The sequence below is a fragment of the Neodiprion lecontei genome, chromosome 6 (assembly GCF_021901455.1).
Source record: "Neodiprion lecontei isolate iyNeoLeco1 chromosome 6, iyNeoLeco1.1, whole genome shotgun sequence".
Taxonomy (NCBI): Eukaryota; Metazoa; Arthropoda; class Insecta; order Hymenoptera; family Diprionidae; genus Neodiprion; species Neodiprion lecontei.
This window is the reverse complement of record NC_060265.1, coordinates 11142475-11160736: the sequence shown is the minus strand read 5'-3', so window position 1 is coordinate 11160736 and position 18262 is coordinate 11142475. Positions and strand designations below refer to the sequence as shown.

The 18262-nt window shown below is 37.7% G+C and overlaps 1 protein-coding gene and 1 long non-coding RNA gene across 12 annotated transcripts; both read right to left on the bottom strand.

The window, feature by feature from the left end:
- Positions 1–376: 376 nt before the first annotated feature.
- LOC107220202 lies at positions 377–9158 on the bottom strand. 10 transcript variants are annotated; one of them, XM_046744321.1, is made up of 18 exons: positions 8020–9155; positions 7351–7456; positions 6988–7121; positions 6808–6906; positions 6604–6717; positions 6435–6542; positions 5967–6341; positions 5610–5885; positions 5177–5425; positions 4957–5083; positions 4721–4864; positions 4137–4614; positions 3054–3197; positions 2300–2596; positions 1929–2103; positions 1562–1753; positions 776–892; positions 377–717 (listed from the first exon to the last, which is right to left on the bottom strand). In XM_046744321.1, the coding sequence occupies exons 1-18, from the start codon at positions 8170–8172 to the stop codon at positions 529–531; spliced, it is 3477 nt and encodes a 1158-aa protein (XP_046600277.1). In that variant the 5' UTR covers positions 8173–9155; the 3' UTR covers positions 377–528. The 10 variants fall into 10 exon arrangements, with proteins under 10 accessions (XP_046600277.1, XP_015514170.2, XP_015514172.2 ...); XM_015658684.2 differs by having other exon boundaries at positions 4957–5089; positions 8020–9153; XM_015658686.2 differs by having other exon boundaries at positions 377–714; positions 4957–5089; positions 8020–9152.
- A 1816-nt stretch (positions 9159–10974) lies between these two features.
- LOC124295208 lies at positions 10975–17576 on the bottom strand. Of its 2 annotated transcripts, XR_006905104.1 has the most exons (6): positions 17244–17576; positions 15113–15382; positions 14644–14762; positions 14291–14424; positions 12409–12531; positions 10975–11422 (listed from the first exon to the last, which is right to left on the bottom strand). It is a non-coding gene; the product is annotated as an uncharacterized LOC124295208 (long non-coding RNA). The 2 variants fall into 2 exon arrangements; XR_006905105.1 differs by lacking the exon at positions 14291–14424 and having other exon boundaries at positions 17244–17572.
- Between the last annotated feature and the right edge of the window lie 686 nt (positions 17577–18262).

Genomic DNA, 18262 nt, shown 5'->3' with positions numbered 1-18262 from the left:
TCTATGTAACAAACATGTGTTATAAATGTTTTCCCTGTTCAGAATAATGCGTTTTGCGGGTTTTCATATCTCATGTCAAGTACGTTATAATGGGCTTGGAAAAGTTGATGAAACTAGGGTGTATTGAGAGCAGTGAGTATACCAGAACTTACTATATTTCTGTACTGTAATCGGGTAACGATGCGCTTAGTCAAGCATATTTCAAGGACAAACCGGTAATCTCGAATATTTGAGCAAAATGTTAACAGTAATTTAATCTTTAGCCATATTAGAAAACAAAAATTTTTTGCAATCAGCACATTGAGTTATACAATGTTAGATAGTCTTTTTCGAATTGCTCAAATCAAATGTACAGGCAACAAAAAGTACGACCATGCACCTATTTACTCGTATTTATCGTTTCATTCGTACATAGCCTTCACCATGGATGCTCTTAAACAATAACATAGATTGTAATTCTCAATAATAGTGTGGGAGCACCGAGGGCATGGGGTCAATGTAAGCGGGAATAAAGCCAGTTGCCAGATTTCAGATTGACTCGTTTGCCTGATGATATAATCGAGTAGGAACTCTATCAAGCCCAATATCGTCACTTCTTTCTCCATCTTCTTCCATATATTCCATTTCTGCTACCAAATCAGCTATCAAAGCATTGGCAGAAGCTGTTGATGCATCTCCACCACCTTCTTCACCAACATTTTCTTCACTAGCAACCTGCTTTAAAATGCAATTGTAATAATCAAACTTAAAATACGAATGTAAAATAGAAAGGTACCTGGGGATTGTGAGAAGTTTCGGGTCGCGATTGATCAGCTTCCGCCAAGTCTTCATTGTAACCCGGTGTTACAGATGCTGACGCATTAATGCCCACACCTTCTGGTTGAAATCCTCCCTGTAAGATGTGAAAGAATTGTTCCTTATTATCTGCGATAAAATTTATTTTCTTCTGATGTAAGCGCAGGGTGGCCACTGGTCAGGGAATTCTAGAAAATCTGGAAATGACATAGAATTCGGAAATTCCGAAATAGTCAGGGAAATTTCAGGGGTTTTTGCGGCGTCAGAGAATCGTTTCCTATATTTTTTTTCATACAAATATGTCGCACAATTTTTGCAAGCTTTAGATAAATTAGATCGAACACAAATTTTTTTACCATCGCTGGAAAAATTCTTTTCAAACTTTGAATATTCCTAAATACAAACGATTGTGCGCATCGACCAGATGGGACAGTGCGACTCAAGTGACAGTTCGTACTTTCATAAAAAAATGATACGTAAAAAAACGTATATTTTTATCAATTTGCTATAACCAATTTATCCGAATTGGTCAGGAAAAATTATCAAATTTTTGTTTGGCAAACCTGGAAAAGTCAGGGAATTTCGTGATGGAGATTTAGTGGTCACCCCGAAGCGTTACCACGTCCAAGTGACTATGTGTTTTGATATAAATATTGTCTCTGGTAGAATGACAGAGATGTAGTATATCAGCAAAGTTGACAGAATTTTTAGGTCTTAGTATTATATCTACTGCTTTCATCACCAAATTTTCTAAACCTGATTTTACCGGCAAAAGTGGTAACGTCATAGACAATGGCGGTGGAGGTAACGGAGGTGGGGGTAGTGACAAAGCACCAACTGCTTGGTTCACTGCATTTCCTACTGTATTATTGAGGGTACCCGTATCAGAATCTTCATCACTAGATTGACAACTTTCACTGGCTGTCTGATCAGTTGTTTCATTTTGTAACCAGTCAACCTAGGCAAAACAAATTTTATCGGATTAATAAGTAGATCTTAAACATTTGAGTTGAGTAACGCTAACAAATTTTAGAACCAATTAAAATTTATTTTCAAAATACGAGTAAAAGCTGATCCTTTAATTGTTATTATTTTGAGAAAATGATTATCAACTGTATAATAATTTCGATTACCAAGGGATTATTGGATGAATGTGAATCCCGCAGAGCCCTCAGTGAACGCAAGAGACGAGGACGCAACCTGTGATCTTCACAAATAATTTTAACCTCCCTCAGCACCCGAACGAGGTAGCCAGGTCTTGAAGTATTCACAGTTACTAGCGATGACACTGCGTCGCTCATTTCATTGCTGTATCAGAATAATTGTGATTCAAGGGTTCTGCGACCTTTTGGTAAAATACTTTGGTATTATAAATGAAGCGTTTTGAATGAAGACTTTTAATTTAGTGCTAAGAATTAGTAAACATTCTTCGTTACATGATATTAACGGTAGTTTTTCTTTAAGATATTAGTAGGTTAATCATCTGTTGGAATAACAATCTTACCTAAGCTGACGCAGACAAACCTGACCATCGTTATTTGCGGATACTGATCGAGTGCAAGCCAACTGTTGTTCATCAAAAAAGTTGTCCACATGATGCGACTGTTGTAAGGTCATATCATTGGCTAAGACATTATTTAAGCTGCTCCTTGAATTAACAACTTCTTGCTGTTGAAAATTAGACTGCAGCTGAAGATTTTGTGGGTACTGCATCTCAGCCGATAACAATGTTGGTAATGTCAAATTCTCCAATCCATGCTCCCTATTGCGCTTGTCTTTCCTAGACCTAAATCCAATGTTACTGTAAGTCAACATAATTTCATAAATCGGATATTTTGTGAACTCAAAGATTCAAATCTTCCATTTTCATATGTTATCAGTTTTGAGTCCAACCGCTTTTATTTTGGACTACCGTCACTAATTCAGTTGAAACCAGTTGGTATGCTATTTGTATACATTAAGATTATTATTATCTAGGTAACTAGTTTTATTCTAATAATAGAATTTTTTTTAGTAGACCTATTCAATTTACCACACCTTGGTAGCAAATTAACATTTCGTACTAATATGGATTATTCTTAATTAATCTTAACAGACTTATCCTAACTCAAACAGATAATAATCACGCTAATTTTAACCAAATCGATAGTGGTGGTCTAAAATTTAGTCGATCTGACCCAAAAACTCCCCACTTCTTCCATGAACAACTAAGTACAAGATTTAATTTGATGAATAATGCATTGATAAGTTGTGCATACGTGAGTCCAGTGTTGTTTCCCCCACCAGACGCAGTACCTGATGCAGAAGACACAGTGTTTGTGGTTGGAGTACTTGCGGTTGTATGTGGGTTGCGGTCCGATGCAGTTTTTCCATTCACAGAGAGTAAGTTTTGCCTCGAGTAACTGAAAGGGAACAATCGGCAAACCCAAATCTCATGCGTAAAACATTAATATTCAAAATCTGTTATTCAAAAATATATGAAAGGGACTACTAATTGAACTAATTAATTGTAATGAACTGTTAGATGGAACACTTTTAAATAGTTAATCAATCTTTCAAGATATTGCTACAACTTTTGCTGTGCAGTCTAATTTCAAGAAAAGGGTGACATAACGAATTTAATGTTAGTGATTACAGTGAAAATCAAATGTAAAACACACCAATTAAGCTGTTTCAATAAAGTAAGGCAAGAGGTGTATAATGTAAACCTACCTAGGGCCTTTTAAAGAGAAACTCTTTCAATTTTTGATATTACAAGCAATGCTTGAGAACATGATTTAACAGGGGTTACGAGTAAATAGAAATACACGAAAATGAATACACAAAACATGATTTTATTTTATATATATTCGTCGGAGCTGTACAATATTTTAATTCTACTCTGGCGTTCGAAATTAAATTCATACGTTCTATATGCAGTTGAGAATTTTGAAAAAAATGAGCAATCGGTAATCAGGTACTTAACAAGAAGTTAAAAAGAGCGTTTACCAAAAACACTCAACTAACATTTGTGTTTAAACTGGGGATATGAACTTGTAGGGTGTCTCTCAATTTTTAACAATAATGCACGTGAAATAAAAATTGAAAAACTTAAAGAAAATAGGTACCTTATCAAATTGAAATTGAAAAAATGATAAAATACTAAATAGTGTAATATGTAAAAAAAAAAATCAACATCTACAGAAAGACGCGCAGCCAGTTCACCATGAATTAAATAAAATGGTCATCGAACATTCATACGAAGAGTTAAGAGATTGAAACGAAGCAAATGAATAGTTTGGTACTAACATCGAAACATGACTATAACTTTATAAACCTACATTAAGACTTTCACGAATTACCTTCGAAAGTTGTCCCAATAGTTGTTGGCTCTATTTCCTGGTGGAACTTGGTTGTTCAACTGTTGTTGTTGGTGTGGAGGATTGGGTATAGGAACGGGTACCGGTGTGGGCGTAGGTGTGGGTAAAGCAACAAGATTAGGGAGTGATGAGCTCGGTGGCAACGTAGCGTCCAATGAACTCCCATTGTGTTGCACGACACGGTTAAGATTGGAATACTCTTCAGCATTTCCCACATTACTATAATTGTTATTGGCCCGTCCTTGTAGCTGTTGATGTTGTTGTTGCTGTTGTAGCTGCTGTGGTTGTCGTAGCTGTAATTGTAGTTGAATAATTGCTGCTCGCATTGATTGTAATTCTCGTTGTTGAGCCCACAGTAATTGGCAGCATTGCTGCATAGTCATTCCCATCATTTGTAATTGTTGTGCTTGAGAGCCCAATAACAGCTGTCGATAATATTCAGCCATACCCACCACTCCTGCTAGACAGTATTCAATCCGTCGATTCTTAATTTTGCAATACAATTTGAGTTTCATTTCTTAGCTTCAAAAATGTGAATTGGGAGATGAAGTAGATTTTAAGCTCACCTTGTGGAGGCTGCTCGACCATTCCAATTGGTGGGGGAACACCCCACCAATTACCATTTGCCGCCGTAGCATTACCATTAGGCCCAACATCTAATAAATTTTCCGAAATCGACGCACCATCTACACTTTGTTCGTTAGATTCCCCTGTAAGGAAATAAGAGGAATGAAGGGGAACCAAATTTATGAACATTATAAATTGATTTTATCTTCGTAGTTACTATATATTCGTTGCTAACCTGTGGCAGGATTCGGCAAAGGCCACAAGTTTGCTGCAACGCTAGTGTGACTAAGCTGTGAATTGGTTTCTCTAACACCACCCCAATCTCCTCTACCAACATCTTGATTCACGCTAGATGAGTGTACCTGTTCCTGTGTCAAAGTATATTTTTGTAAAAAAAAGAAAACTATTCATATTTTACTGAGCACTAGGTAATAGGTATAAAATCTACTCCAGACCTTTCTCATCAAGTCTTCCAGCTGACGTCTCTTTGCTTGTGCAAATTGCATTTCACAACGTTCATCATTACTGCTGCTATTAGTATTGTTGTTACTCTGTTTCTTCTCAGATAAATTCAGTCCAAGAAGAGAAGGGGGTGGAGTTGATGATGTAATGACGGGTGTAGGAGTCGTTTGCTTCAGGCGTTGCAATTCAGCACGAGCTGCCTGCAGTAACACGGACTGTTCTTTGAGTTCCCTGGTCACAGCCTGTCAATCGAAAAGACTAAATTATGTTTTTTCAAAATCTTTCGTTTTTTAAAACGTAGATGGAAGAAATTCATAAGTTGCACATGAAGTATAGTAAACTTTGTATAGTAACTTTTCAGCTGGAGTGTGAGTTTCACGTTTCATGATGTATGAAACTTAACAAAAATTTAGTCGAGCGACGTACTTGAACTTGGTCGACCGAGGGCGCATCTCCAAAGTTACCAGCCTTCCTTCTCGACAAATCATCAGGCTCACTCTGCCGATCTATCGAATTACGAGAACTATTAGCAGACACTTCTACTCTGACTTCTTCATCGGCTTCCGGTTCGACTTCAGATTCTGATGGATGTCGATCTCGTGTAGCATCTTCCATCAGAGCCTTAAGGCGTGCCAACTGTGCTTTCATTGCATCCAATTCAGCAACTTTATCTCTTCCCGGTGCGCGTGAACCTTCAGAGCTCTGCAACCAAGATACAAAAATTGATGTGATTAACTAATGAGTAGATTTGAAATGATTAGGTACCAATGATCTTATACTAACACAGCTGCCTCTATCAAAAGTGTCCACAGTTTGCAACTCTGCGACGAGATGATCCATTCTTTTTTTCTTATTTTGTAACTGGACCAATTTTCCCCTCAGTGCAGCGTGTTCGGACTCCAGTTCATCGGCGTTTGATTGCCCTTGATGCAGTCGCCTATCTGGTCCTTCCCAGGCAGAATTACCCTGTTCACCCTGTTGCAAAAATACTTGTTGGGCTTGACGTGCTGCATTCAATCTTTCTTTAGCTCGCAAATGCATTCCTAAAAGAGAAGCTTCTTGTTCCTGAAGCTGGGCAAGCTTCCTTTGAGTTTCTTCTACCTTGCGTTGGAGCTGAGCTTCTCTGCCGCCATCTCCGTGTTCGTCAATTTCACCATTCTGAATCGAGTAAACCACAATTTAAATCTATTGAAATTGATTTGATGCACCCAAACTATAAGTTTTGTGTTGAGTTATGAAAGTATAACGCACCATGCAGTTAGGGTTAGTCAAGATGCATCGTTCTTGTAAAGTTAGAACATCCATTAAATCACTGAATCGTCTCATCTGGTCGGACTGCTGTACTGGATGATCACCAGACTAAAATTGCATGCAAGTTTTAGTAAACAACAGATCATCACACAAGTAATGTATTAACAACCTCATCAGGAATTCCCCGATTTTGATAAGTCTCTAGAAGATTGGTCAATTTTTTTTCACTGTCATAAAGATCCTCCACCATTTTAGACAACTTGTCATGTTGCATAACTGCGCGCTAAATCAACAACCAACTCAAGTATCATCCGTTTACATCAGGAAAATTGCGATGTAGTAATAAATGGATGAACAAAACTGATTTACTTACAGGGTCACTGGATTGACTCAATGAATCCATCATTGTAGAAGTCACCCGAATGTAGTCCTTGATTTGATTAAGTCGACTTTCAACTTGTCCTCTGTCTGGCTGTTAAAATTGAAATGTTCTGATATTATTACGAACAGCCATTCAATGATATTTTTTTTCATTGAAACCAAAATATTCTACCATTTTATCTACATTTGTAGGCTTGTTCGCCTGTAACTGCGGTGGTGGTGATTGGGTGTGAGAGTCTGGTGGTGCCATTCTATGCCACTGAGAACGATCTTCGCCTATGTGGTTACGCTGTTGGCTACTGCAATCTAAAGTTATTTTCAAATATGTCAATCAACATGAAGCACTGTAAAATAGACTTTGAGATCAACTTGTACTATGATAACCACAGACACAAGAATAGTATTAGCAAATTGAAATTTATCTTAATATTTTTCAAATAAATTGATCATTTTTATAAAAGGATAATTTCCCACGAGTAGAATTAAGAATTTTTGCATCCGTAACTTCTTAATTATAGCAATGTGAAATCAATACCGAAGTCTGCGAGGTCCTGGTAGCTAATGGAAGGTGTGGATGAGGTGGGTCGAGTATTACTATTTTTTTCCGACCTGTGTGGATCAGTTACCAGATGCCACTCGAGCTGCAACAAATGTACGAATGAATAAATGACATGAAATTTCAGGATTAACAATAATTGGAAAATGTAAAAACACCTATAATAAAAGATTATTTTTCCTTTTTGAGGCCCGATTGATTGGATTGACTGAAGATATCTAAACCGTGGTGGCTTTGCAGCTGAGAATACAAGCTTGACTACATTTATGTGTCGGCAATGTATATTCTTAGCGCAAAAAACTCCCCGCCTCTTCATACCCTATTTATAGACAGATCTTGAATCTAATGTGAAAGTTTACCACCCGTTATACTGAACATACTGTGTGATGCGCTTAACAAAAATGATAAATGATTCAGGTGTGAGTCTTGATGTAAAAAATAATTTTTATGTTATGATTAATTAATTAAGGAAATTATTCATGTAGTGTAGTATGAAATCCATTGTGAAGCTCACGCGCATGTCAAAAGTTCGCCTTGTATTCAAATCTACTTTGATATACAGTGAATAATAATGGCATTTGATTCATAGGTATTTTTTCAACATTATCAGAAAGAGAATGCAGATTGAAATGACTGATTTCAGCTTACCAGATTATTTGGTTGGTGTGAAACATCCCTCGGATCAGTTGGCCCAATCATTACCTGATTACTGTTGGATCTTTCTCGATTTCTATCATTTCTACGATTACTTTTTGGGACGGTACCTGTGTAACGTGGGCGATCATTTATACCGGGTGACATGTTTTATTAATTTTTTTTATTATCCTTTTCGATTCGGTTATACGTCAATAAGTAAAAACGTGATAGTCTCTAGTTATTCTTCAAATAACTATTATTATAAATTATTTAAACTGGTAGGAATGAGGGGTCAAAAGTACTTGTCAATGACGTTTTTATTTCTGTTGTTTATGAACTAATGTATATGAATATGTGTATGCAGTGTGCGCACTTGTGTAGATATATTTGGTTATTTTCACTAGATGTCAGCGTGCACTTTCTGTGTACTGCGCCTTCATTTAATACTGCAGTAATGTAATTATTCGATAACCGTCATTAATGTCAAAACGGTATTCGCTATTGACGTCCCTTGCGGACGAAAACTATAAATAAATATCGTTTTGTTACATAGCTTCATCAGTTTAACCACTAAACAAAACACTTAACTCATCCATTTTGACAGAAGAACAGCGATATCCACTACTGGATCTCTGTTATATCTTTAGCACGGTCTTACATACAGGTCCGGAAACTAGTAGGGTGGGGAATGACTCAGATAATGAGGCAAAACCGTGGTTCTCGTCTTCACCGTCTGCAGCGCTGCCCCCTCGGGGTGAGCCAATCATAAATCAGATCCGAACAGCTGATTTTTTCGGAATCAACAATCCCGAATAACACTCAAAAATGAAGAAAGATGCGAATAAAAAATGATCGAGATGTTTACTAGCATTCCATGGCGGGCGTGATAATTGTTTTATTTTAACGGAATCCTCAAATGTTTAAGTCAATAAAATCCATAAACATCAAGCGAGGGCTCACAACTTTTGAGATAGTTTGAGATCTTGTGTAGATCTTTGTGTCCCATTTTTGACGCAATTTTTCATCCTGTGGAACTTTAAACACGGAACACTTTCCACTGTCGTTCTTGAACGTTTTCCAGCAGTTCGAGACGATGCAGGCTTCCGGCATTTCTCAACGCGGATGAATCGGTTTTTTACACCGTTTACACACTTTACACTGAGTTATGAACTGTCAAAAACTTCGATGAGCAGGTTATCTTATCGGTATATATCTGTATCCATCATACTCCGGGCCAATGGCGCCCCTAGCGGATAGATATGAAACAAGACCGTGTGCCTCACTAACGGTGACACCCCCTACCACTCAAAAGTGCCGGAGTTACCAGACCTGTATGTAAGACCGTGATCCTTAGTCACGGTTTTGTATACAGGGTTCTACCACTGATATATATATACACGTGGGTTCTACATACGACTGGAGACGGTCGGCGGTGGGGAGGCCCTCATTTTGAAGCTAGCTTTGGCGTTCATACTTTGGCCGCTAAAGCGTTGATAGGTAAGAGTGTTATGAAAACCATCCATCAACCACCGATCCAAGAAGGCTAGAGAACAGGAGACCGAACTCCTATTGTAATGTGAGTTTGAGGTGGCCCCATATATGACCGCCGCCTGGCGTCACTGCTAACCGTAGGGTACATGCGCAATCCGATACTGCGCATCTTTACATTCATTCTGTTTTTAGACCACGGGAGGACTCGAATTACTTGACTGCGCAGTACCAAACTGCGCATGTACACTACGGTTAGCAGCGACGCCAGGCGGCGGTCATATATGGGACTACCCCCACCACCCGAGTTCGTTCTCCTGTCTCTAGCCTTCTTGCACCGAACTATACTCAAGATCACGGTCTTACATACAGGTCTTGCGACTCTGAGTTTCGACGTGGGCCTCTTAACGTGTCAAGCCGCTAGCGTCGCTGCGATCGAGGGATGCCCGGTGCGACAAGGATGACGATAGTCGCGCTCGCGCGTCACATGGGCGTGGAATCCTAACGTCAAAGACTTATTCAAACATTGTAGGTTATGTTGATGCATCCCTCGATCGCAGCTCCATCTGGATTTTTCTACAACAGAGGGGCCACTCTCTACCATTGGAATTCTATTGAGTCGCAAGACCTGTATGTAAGACCGTGCTCAAGATGGAACTTCTTATATCTATATGGATGGAACGTGCACTGCATCGTTGACTGAAGACTATAAAGACAGTTACCCTTGTGGGCTTTGGTGTGACAACCGAAATTCGTCGCGCGCTTGCGCCCTCTGCGGTGTTCCAGCGGCAGTCAATATTTAGCTTGTGCGTACTTATATAACTTCCCCCCCCCCCCCCCCCCCCCCCCCGCCCGATTCTAAATTTTGGCTGTTTTTTCGGTATCTATCACCGTTCTCGAGATATTCGTCATTGAACATCCGAATCCTGGATTATGATTATGGCGGCTTTCTGATCTGCGTCATATACTTCCCTCTTTATTAAATCCGCTAAAATTCAGTTAGTTCTGCCGTATCTCTTTCCGTTTTTGAGATGGTGACCCCTGTGACAGAATAACAATTGAAATTACTAATTCAGATGTTGATATTTGTATAGATTTGAGAATATGGAACTATCAACAAGTTTATAATACCGTGGAAGTTGGATTGTACTTCCACATTTTGTACTCTAAGTATACCAACAATTTTGCTCACCTTTTGTTACGTAAATTACAGTGTTATAAACAGAATCGATCAATACTGATCGCATAGGGAGATATAATTGATATCCGTATTCCAAATCGTCATGTGTGATCGCGCAGCACGTCAATGTGATTTAAATACATGACCGATCACAGCACGACCGCAATGGTGTAGAAATTTCGTAAAAAACTACATTACCGACGACGTCAATGTTTTTGTCGTATTAAAGGAACACTAATAGTTTGTTCACGTTATTTTAGAATCATGACTTTTACGTGAACTTGTAACAAAAAGGTGAACTTATTAAAGGGCCTTTATAATTTTTATTATACTATAACAGGCTTCACATATTGAAATGTTTGTAATTTCATTATAAATGTGACAAATTTTTCCAATTATATTATTAAAATAGTACATACACATAATATTTTGCTATATGTATCTGCTTTATACGTTTTTTAATTTTCCATGCAGCAGGAAGAATGGTCTCTGGAAATTTATAAACTTTCGCTATCGAATCGAATCTACCCCCACCCCATGGGAAGAGTAAGAAAGAGGGAGGGAGAATTATTATCTTCCGTCATTCAGAGAATTGATATCAGACTCTTCTGAGCGCCGTGCGGCATCAGTCGTTTCCGAACAATCGGAGCAGAATCACGTGTTATCAGTATCAGTTCAACATTCAAACCGTGTTGATCAAGTTATGTCGCGTTGTTTGTTCAATCAGTGTGTTTTCACCATATTCATCTGTGAATGATACACCAGGGTCAGTGCGTAGCCTGAAGAAAGTCCGAGTTACTGAGATAAAAACATTCTACGAACGGTGAAAGTGAATTTCGTGTCTCTAGTTTCCATTGTTTTGTATAACTTCAGATTTCAGTGAAGTCTACTTTTGTTTCGGTGAGTCGAGTGTCAATTATTTCTTTGGCTGATTTTCGGCAAATACGCAGTTGCATTGTTAGCAAGTTCATTCAGTCGGTTCAAACAGACAGCAACAGTACAAAAAGTGAGTGTAGAATCGAGTGTTATTGCAGTGCGGATTTTTGGATTACAAGTGATTAGTGAAGATCTAAATGACCTGACAAGTGCGTCGTTTCACCAATAAACATGAGATGCTACAAGAACTACTACATGTGGAAGTGTGGACCAGCCCCGCGTCGAGGTAACAATACTTATTTTAATTATTGATTGATAATCCAAGGTGCAACATGTTAAGCCAAACTTTTGCTCTTGCATAACACGCTATATAATATTATAAAAACTGGACAACAGTGATGATTATATTGAAAACTAAGAAAGCAACTTCCTGAATTAATCCAAATGTTCTGTTTTGTTTTTCACATATTTAAGCAGAGACTTCCGAGTAATTTTTCCATTTCCCGACAACATTGGTGAGTTTGCACCTTAGGATTTTTCTAAATTATTAGGAATTGTTAATTATAATAGAAAAAGTTATGTCCCCCATCCAGGTGATCGCGAATTTTCGCTATTTTTGCCGTATCTATCACCGTTTTCGAGATATTCGCGATTCAAGATTGTAATTAGCTAAATTAATAGAAGTTATTAATTATAATATTGAAAATGAATGTCCCCCACCACCTGACCCCGAATTATTGCTATTTTTGCCGTATTCATCACCGTTCTCGAGATATTCGCGATTTAAAATTGGAATTAGCTACATTGATAGGAGTTATTAATTATAATATAAAATATAAACCCCCCCCCCCCCCTACCTGATTCCGAATTTCAGTTATTTTTGCTGATCGACCAAGTCGCGGTTTCGCGTCTCCTCACGGGGATGATTGAGCTGATCGACGTATGCGGGGCAATGTTAGTTGACCTCCTCGTTGCGTCCCCTGAAAATGGTCGTGAGCAAACGAGTAGCTAATAACTGACAACACAAGTACGTCATCAATATACAAAACAGTAATCACAATTATAAGTTTCAAGTATTTACGTCACAATCTATTCCATGATCTCATATCATACAATTCAAATGAATACGGAACTAATAATAAGTATATATTATGAAATTCGACTCAAAAAGCACAATTATAGATCTTCGTATGTATGTGACGTGTTTACCAAGTGTATGACACTACTTGTTAAATAGTCCAGGGAAGATAGGAAATAAATCGGAAATTTTTGGAAACTGCAGATATCGAGATGCGGTTTTCTGCATTGTGTTCAGGAAGGTCCCAGGAAAATAGTCTATATCGTCTGGTGGGGCCATTTTTCGAAAAATGTATTCTGGGCCAATAAATGCATTTTTCAATTGCATAATTACTTGAAATATTATGAGAACGACTGGAAACTCTGAAAAATCGCTCGGAAATCGTTACTCGGGGGTTCTTGGGGATGCTGAATTCAATTCTGGCGTTGGAATGAATCGGTCGTGCCGGGAGGGGATTTCAGCGTCCATGAAAACAAACGAAAATCGTTACTCGGAGGTTTTTGGGGATGCCAAATTCAATATTAATAGAAACTCCTACGATTTATCATTTAAATAAAACGTTATTTTCATAATTTGTGATTTTTCATTTTCTCCATTACCTTTTCCCGTAGAGAAACCGGAAGCAATTGTTTATAATACATGTAATATGACTCAAGATTAAATTAAAACGTTTATAATTTATACAGCCCAATAATTCTAATGCCATAGTTGAATTCGGCATCCCCGGAAACTCACGAGTAACGATTTCCGAGCGATTTTTCCGAGTGTCCAGTCGTTCTCATAATATTACAAGTAATTATGCAATTGCAAAATGCATTTATTGGCCGAGAATGCAATTTCGAAAAATGGCCGCACCAGTTGATATAGACTTTTTTCCTGGGACCTTCCTGAACACAATGCAGAAAACCGCATCTCGATATCTGCTGTCACCAAAAATTTCTTTATTCCGGCTGATTTTGATCCAAATGCCCTGGACTAAAAAGCCACGTAAGACGGTTCCGGCCGTCTATGAAGTGATATGAAAATACGTCATATCAATTTTAGCGAGAAGAAAAATGCTAGCGAATGTAAATTCGAAAATTTTTGGTCATTTGAAAAATTAACGACCGAGCCAGGAATCGAAACTGTTGTTTTTATATAATGATTGTAACAAATATAATTATTTCGATAATTATGACAATTTCTCATGTCTCAAATTAATTCGTTGTATTCAATTCTGCAAGAAATTTTGGTCGAATACAGAGAAATGAGGGCAAGCGACTTTAAGAAAATGATGTCACATTGAAATGGTATATTACGTGGCAAGCGTCGAAAAGAGGTCACTGCAGGGCATGCGACTTTACCGGGCGAGCCGAAGGCGAGCCCGGTAAAACGCAAGTCCTGCTCGACCTCTTTACGGTGCAAGCCGCGTATTCTATTTTTCGTTCCATTTGCCCGAAAATTCGATATTAAGCGTCTGTTTTCAGACCGGATAAGGTTTCTGAGCTGGCACTTAAAAACAAACATTATCCGGTCTGAAAACAGATGCGTAATGCCGAATTTGCGGGCAAATGGAACGAAAATGCATATCCGTATTATTGGAATAAAATAATGACTGTGTCGATAAAGATATGGTACTAACATTTACAATCAGTACGTAGTTTTACGTACTCATTTCGTACCGTCTCAATCTCAAGCTTCCATACCGACACTACTACGCTGCTACGAATGTCGGTACAAGACCGTTAGATAGAGTCGATAGAGCAGAAACCTCCTACGCTCCCAGGCCCACCTGGGCCCACTTGCCCGCCGAAAACTGATGCACAAAAATTTATCCATGGGTTAACTGTCTTTATAGTCGTCAGTCAATGACTGCAATCAACACAAATAATTGTATCGCTTTTGGACAGATCGTTAGAAAAAGTCTACACTTTATCCGATTACATAATTCTTTGCATATTTTGTATAAGATAACCGTTGTTAGTTCCAAATTTTATTGTGAAATATTAAAATAGATGAATATAGTATATCATACCCTCGCATACGTGGTGACCCGCGTAGCCATTGATGAAACTACCAAGTTGGCCTCAAAATGAGGGCCTCCCTCACCATCTGAAGATTAGGATCGTTTCCAGACGTGTATTCAAGACCGTTCTTCAATCAACAACAGGACCATTTTTAATGAATGCTCGCGGCGAGTTGTTTTCTTAGTTATCTTACCCGTAAATGTAAATCAGCCTAAGACCATATACCGATCTTTCCCTTATCGGCGGAGTTATCTCATTCCAATTTTTTGGTTACAGGATAAACAACCGAATGAGATCGGTTTAAATTTCGACTGTGCTTTATAATGGAAGAATTTGGGTGAGCAATTTGTATCAAAGAACATGAAGTTATGTAGAATACCGGAATTCTTTAACGCTAAAGATTATAACCCGTGATATCTATACATAGTATAGTCTGATATTACCTTTACATATATGTTCAGTCAACGATATTACTACCTTTAAAATTAGTACAAATGAATCTCCAATGGGCTGTGTAATCCAGGGCATTATCGTTTATAGCTACTGTTACGTCTTCGCTCGCGGCTTCCTTTCGCCTGATGCTACGAATGACGGCAATTCGGTAAACATCGGGCTGTCTTACCTAGTTGGTCACCATGCCCAGTTCATTTCGACGAGCAGTCGAGACTTAAATAGATGAAGGTGTTTAGTCGGAAGGGTGAACCCCGTTTGGATACCAGCCTATTGAACACCAGTGTTATTGGACACCTAAAATAAATCAAAGTTCTATGGGACACCAGATTTATTGGACATAAACTTCAAAAAGAAGAATCTTTCGTTTAAAAAATAAGACTTTCTCGTCCGATAATTTTGGTTTTAATCGAGCATCTAAATATATTTTTAATCTTTCGGACCCGATAGGATCGGGTCCGTAACACCGCTTGTGTCCAATAATTCTGCGTGTCCAATTGGGGACTGTGTCGAAGAAATCTTGATCTCCAATCGGGCTGTGTTCAATAAATCTCTGTGTCCAATCGGTCTATGTCCAATGCAGCTTCCAATTATTTTGGTGTCCAATAAGATAAAAGAAAATGGTATCACTTTTTTATTACAAGTATATGAATTCACATGTGGGCGCGTCCGAAATAATCACATGTTCATACTAGAACGATCCATGGTTGTGGTTGAGTAACTAAAGACTTTTCGCGTCATTGAATCCGAATCTAGGATAAAATTTTCCACATAGGTGCCGTACACATATCTATAATTCATTATATTATAATTAACTATGAATTGATATTACAGATTTTTTTTTATCTTGTTATGTTTTTAAAAATTTTCAGAATGGGTGATTGAGTCTTTTAACGAGTGTACAAATTTCATAAAGTAATTTATCTCATATGTGTAAGCTTTGTGTATAAGTTAAAATAAACGAGTTTTCGTTAACTCTACATATTCAAGACTCTCATTTAATTCAAATTCAATACATTTTTATCGCAATCGATTATTGGTCGTTTGCTGATTTTTGTGAATTGATTTCCAACATTAGGCAAAATGTATTGAATTTGCATTAAACGAGGGGATGAATATGTAATACCAAAAAATGAATTGGTATCATTAAAGATGGAGATATTTAAGTCATTACCCCAAAAATTACTTTTACCGGTGAACTACCGACGGTGTACATTTTATCGAATTACAGTTTTGTTCTTGTGTGAATTAAACTAAAACCTCATATTTTGAAATACGGTAACGCTATTAGAATTGTAATAAGCTTGGAGCTAAAAAAAATTCATTGGTTGGATTTGGTATAATAGTCCAATTACATCGCATTGAGTTGATCTGTAGAAAACATGGTTGCAAAATGAAAATAGCCAAAAGTAAAGTCGTTTCTTTTTTTGTTTATACAAATGATAGTTTGATGTTATATTTCAGTTACTCTGAAATTTGCTTTTTCACTATTCTTCAGTTAATCAGTACTGTAATTTAATTAATCAGCTAGTTCCAATCTGGTCAAAATTTGATATGAAATGTGAAAGTTTGTGAATTATATGTATAACTACACCTCGCGTAATACATAGCGGCAATTTGTCAGACGTTTGTAGATTATTGCAAGAACGCAATCGCACACCTACGATCGCCAAATAACAGTATGCTAAGAATAGCATTGTTGCTTCATCAAATTACTTCTACATACAATCTTAGGCACCCCGGATGTCTGTAAAACGGAGTGACATTGTATCGTCATGGCGAAAAAAAGTCTGCTCGCAACAAAAATATTCGTTATTTCAAAACACATTTCACTATTAACACAACCGTTGTCTAGCATTTTCTAGCATGTGGAGCGCGCGCGCGCGTGTGTGTGTGCAGAAAATATTGTATCCTGAATTCCGAATAAACGGCCAGATCGATTAGACTGAAGTTTAGGAAAGAAAATCACCTATTCAATGGAAATACGACACAATATTTACTATTTATCAACTTTCGGTTACAAAATCGTTTTGGTCTGTAGTTCGAAAAAAATCATGATACTCGAAATTTTCTATCAATGTTCCCAGAATTTGGTACACGACCATTCGTGTTCAATTAAACGATGCACGTATATAGCGTTTTGTACTCTCCTACTTACAAAATTTTTTAGCCAATGCTAAATACAATATCCTCCTCCATGAACCATTAGCAGCCTTCCTACTACATGTAGAATTATGATGTTTACGAATCTTGTATTCCGATAAGACGAAAGAATTTAACTACCAAACAGTAACGATAAGCGAACTCACTGCACTTCTCAATTAATCAGACATCAATCTTACACCGAGTATCCTAATATCCAAAAATCGAAACTGAAAACAAGAAATAAAATATTTCCGTTAGGATACAGCCCTTACGATTGAACTGTATTCGCACACCCGCAACAAGTATTATGATTTATGATTTCATCTTTGACTCGGGCGCTTTGATACCAATCCGTGCGCTGAAGCTGAACAGTCGCGAAACGTGACGTTATTTCTACGAATAGCTACAAGTAGGTATGTGATGGATATCGTAAAGTATGTGTTTGGTCAGATACTATTTATACAGCATATTTTGTGGAAGATGAACGATACGTGATGATATAATGCCGGATCAAAATACATATGGACAATACTATATCATACACCTTAGAGCAGTGTTTTTTAACATGTGGGACTCGGAGTGTTGTGGTCGCAAGTCAGGTAAAAGTAAAAAATACAAATCAAGTTTTGCAAGAAATCCTTTGATTTTTAAAATTATTTGAAGTCACTGACATAGTTTTATTATGGACCTGGAAGGTGACCAAAATTTTTTTACTTGTAAAGGGGTCGCGAGTTGAAGAACGTTGAAAAACTCTGCCTTAAAGTAACCATGTTAGTTTCTCTATAAAAATTTATACCGTTCCCAGTAAATCAATATCTGTCGGCCTGATATTGCTTTTTTTCATTATTCATGTATCTATACAGGTAAACACAAATCTTCACTGTCAACGACTAAAAGTGAAATAAAATGATGCTTTTATCATCTCAACGAAATTCCGATAACTTCAACAGTACAGTAGTCACGATAAGTACCGTGATGGCTTTGAAAGTTCTTGATTACCTATCGATAGTGCTGGGATTAATAGGGATGATG

Excerpts from the sequence above, each read along its gene's own strand:
- LOC107220202 (XM_015658684.2), bottom strand. The coding sequence starts at position 8,172 with ATGTCACCCGGTATAAATGATCGCCCACGTTACACAGGTACCGTCCCA. Across the intron at positions 3,198-4,136 it reads TATTGGGACAACTTTCGAAG|TTACTCGAGGCAAAACTTAC; the intron begins GTAATTCGTGAA and ends GTTCCCTTTCAG. Across the intron at positions 2,104-2,299 it reads GTTTGTCTGCGTCAGCTTAG|CAATGAAATGAGCGACGCAG; the intron begins GTAAGATTGTTA and ends ATTCTGATACAG.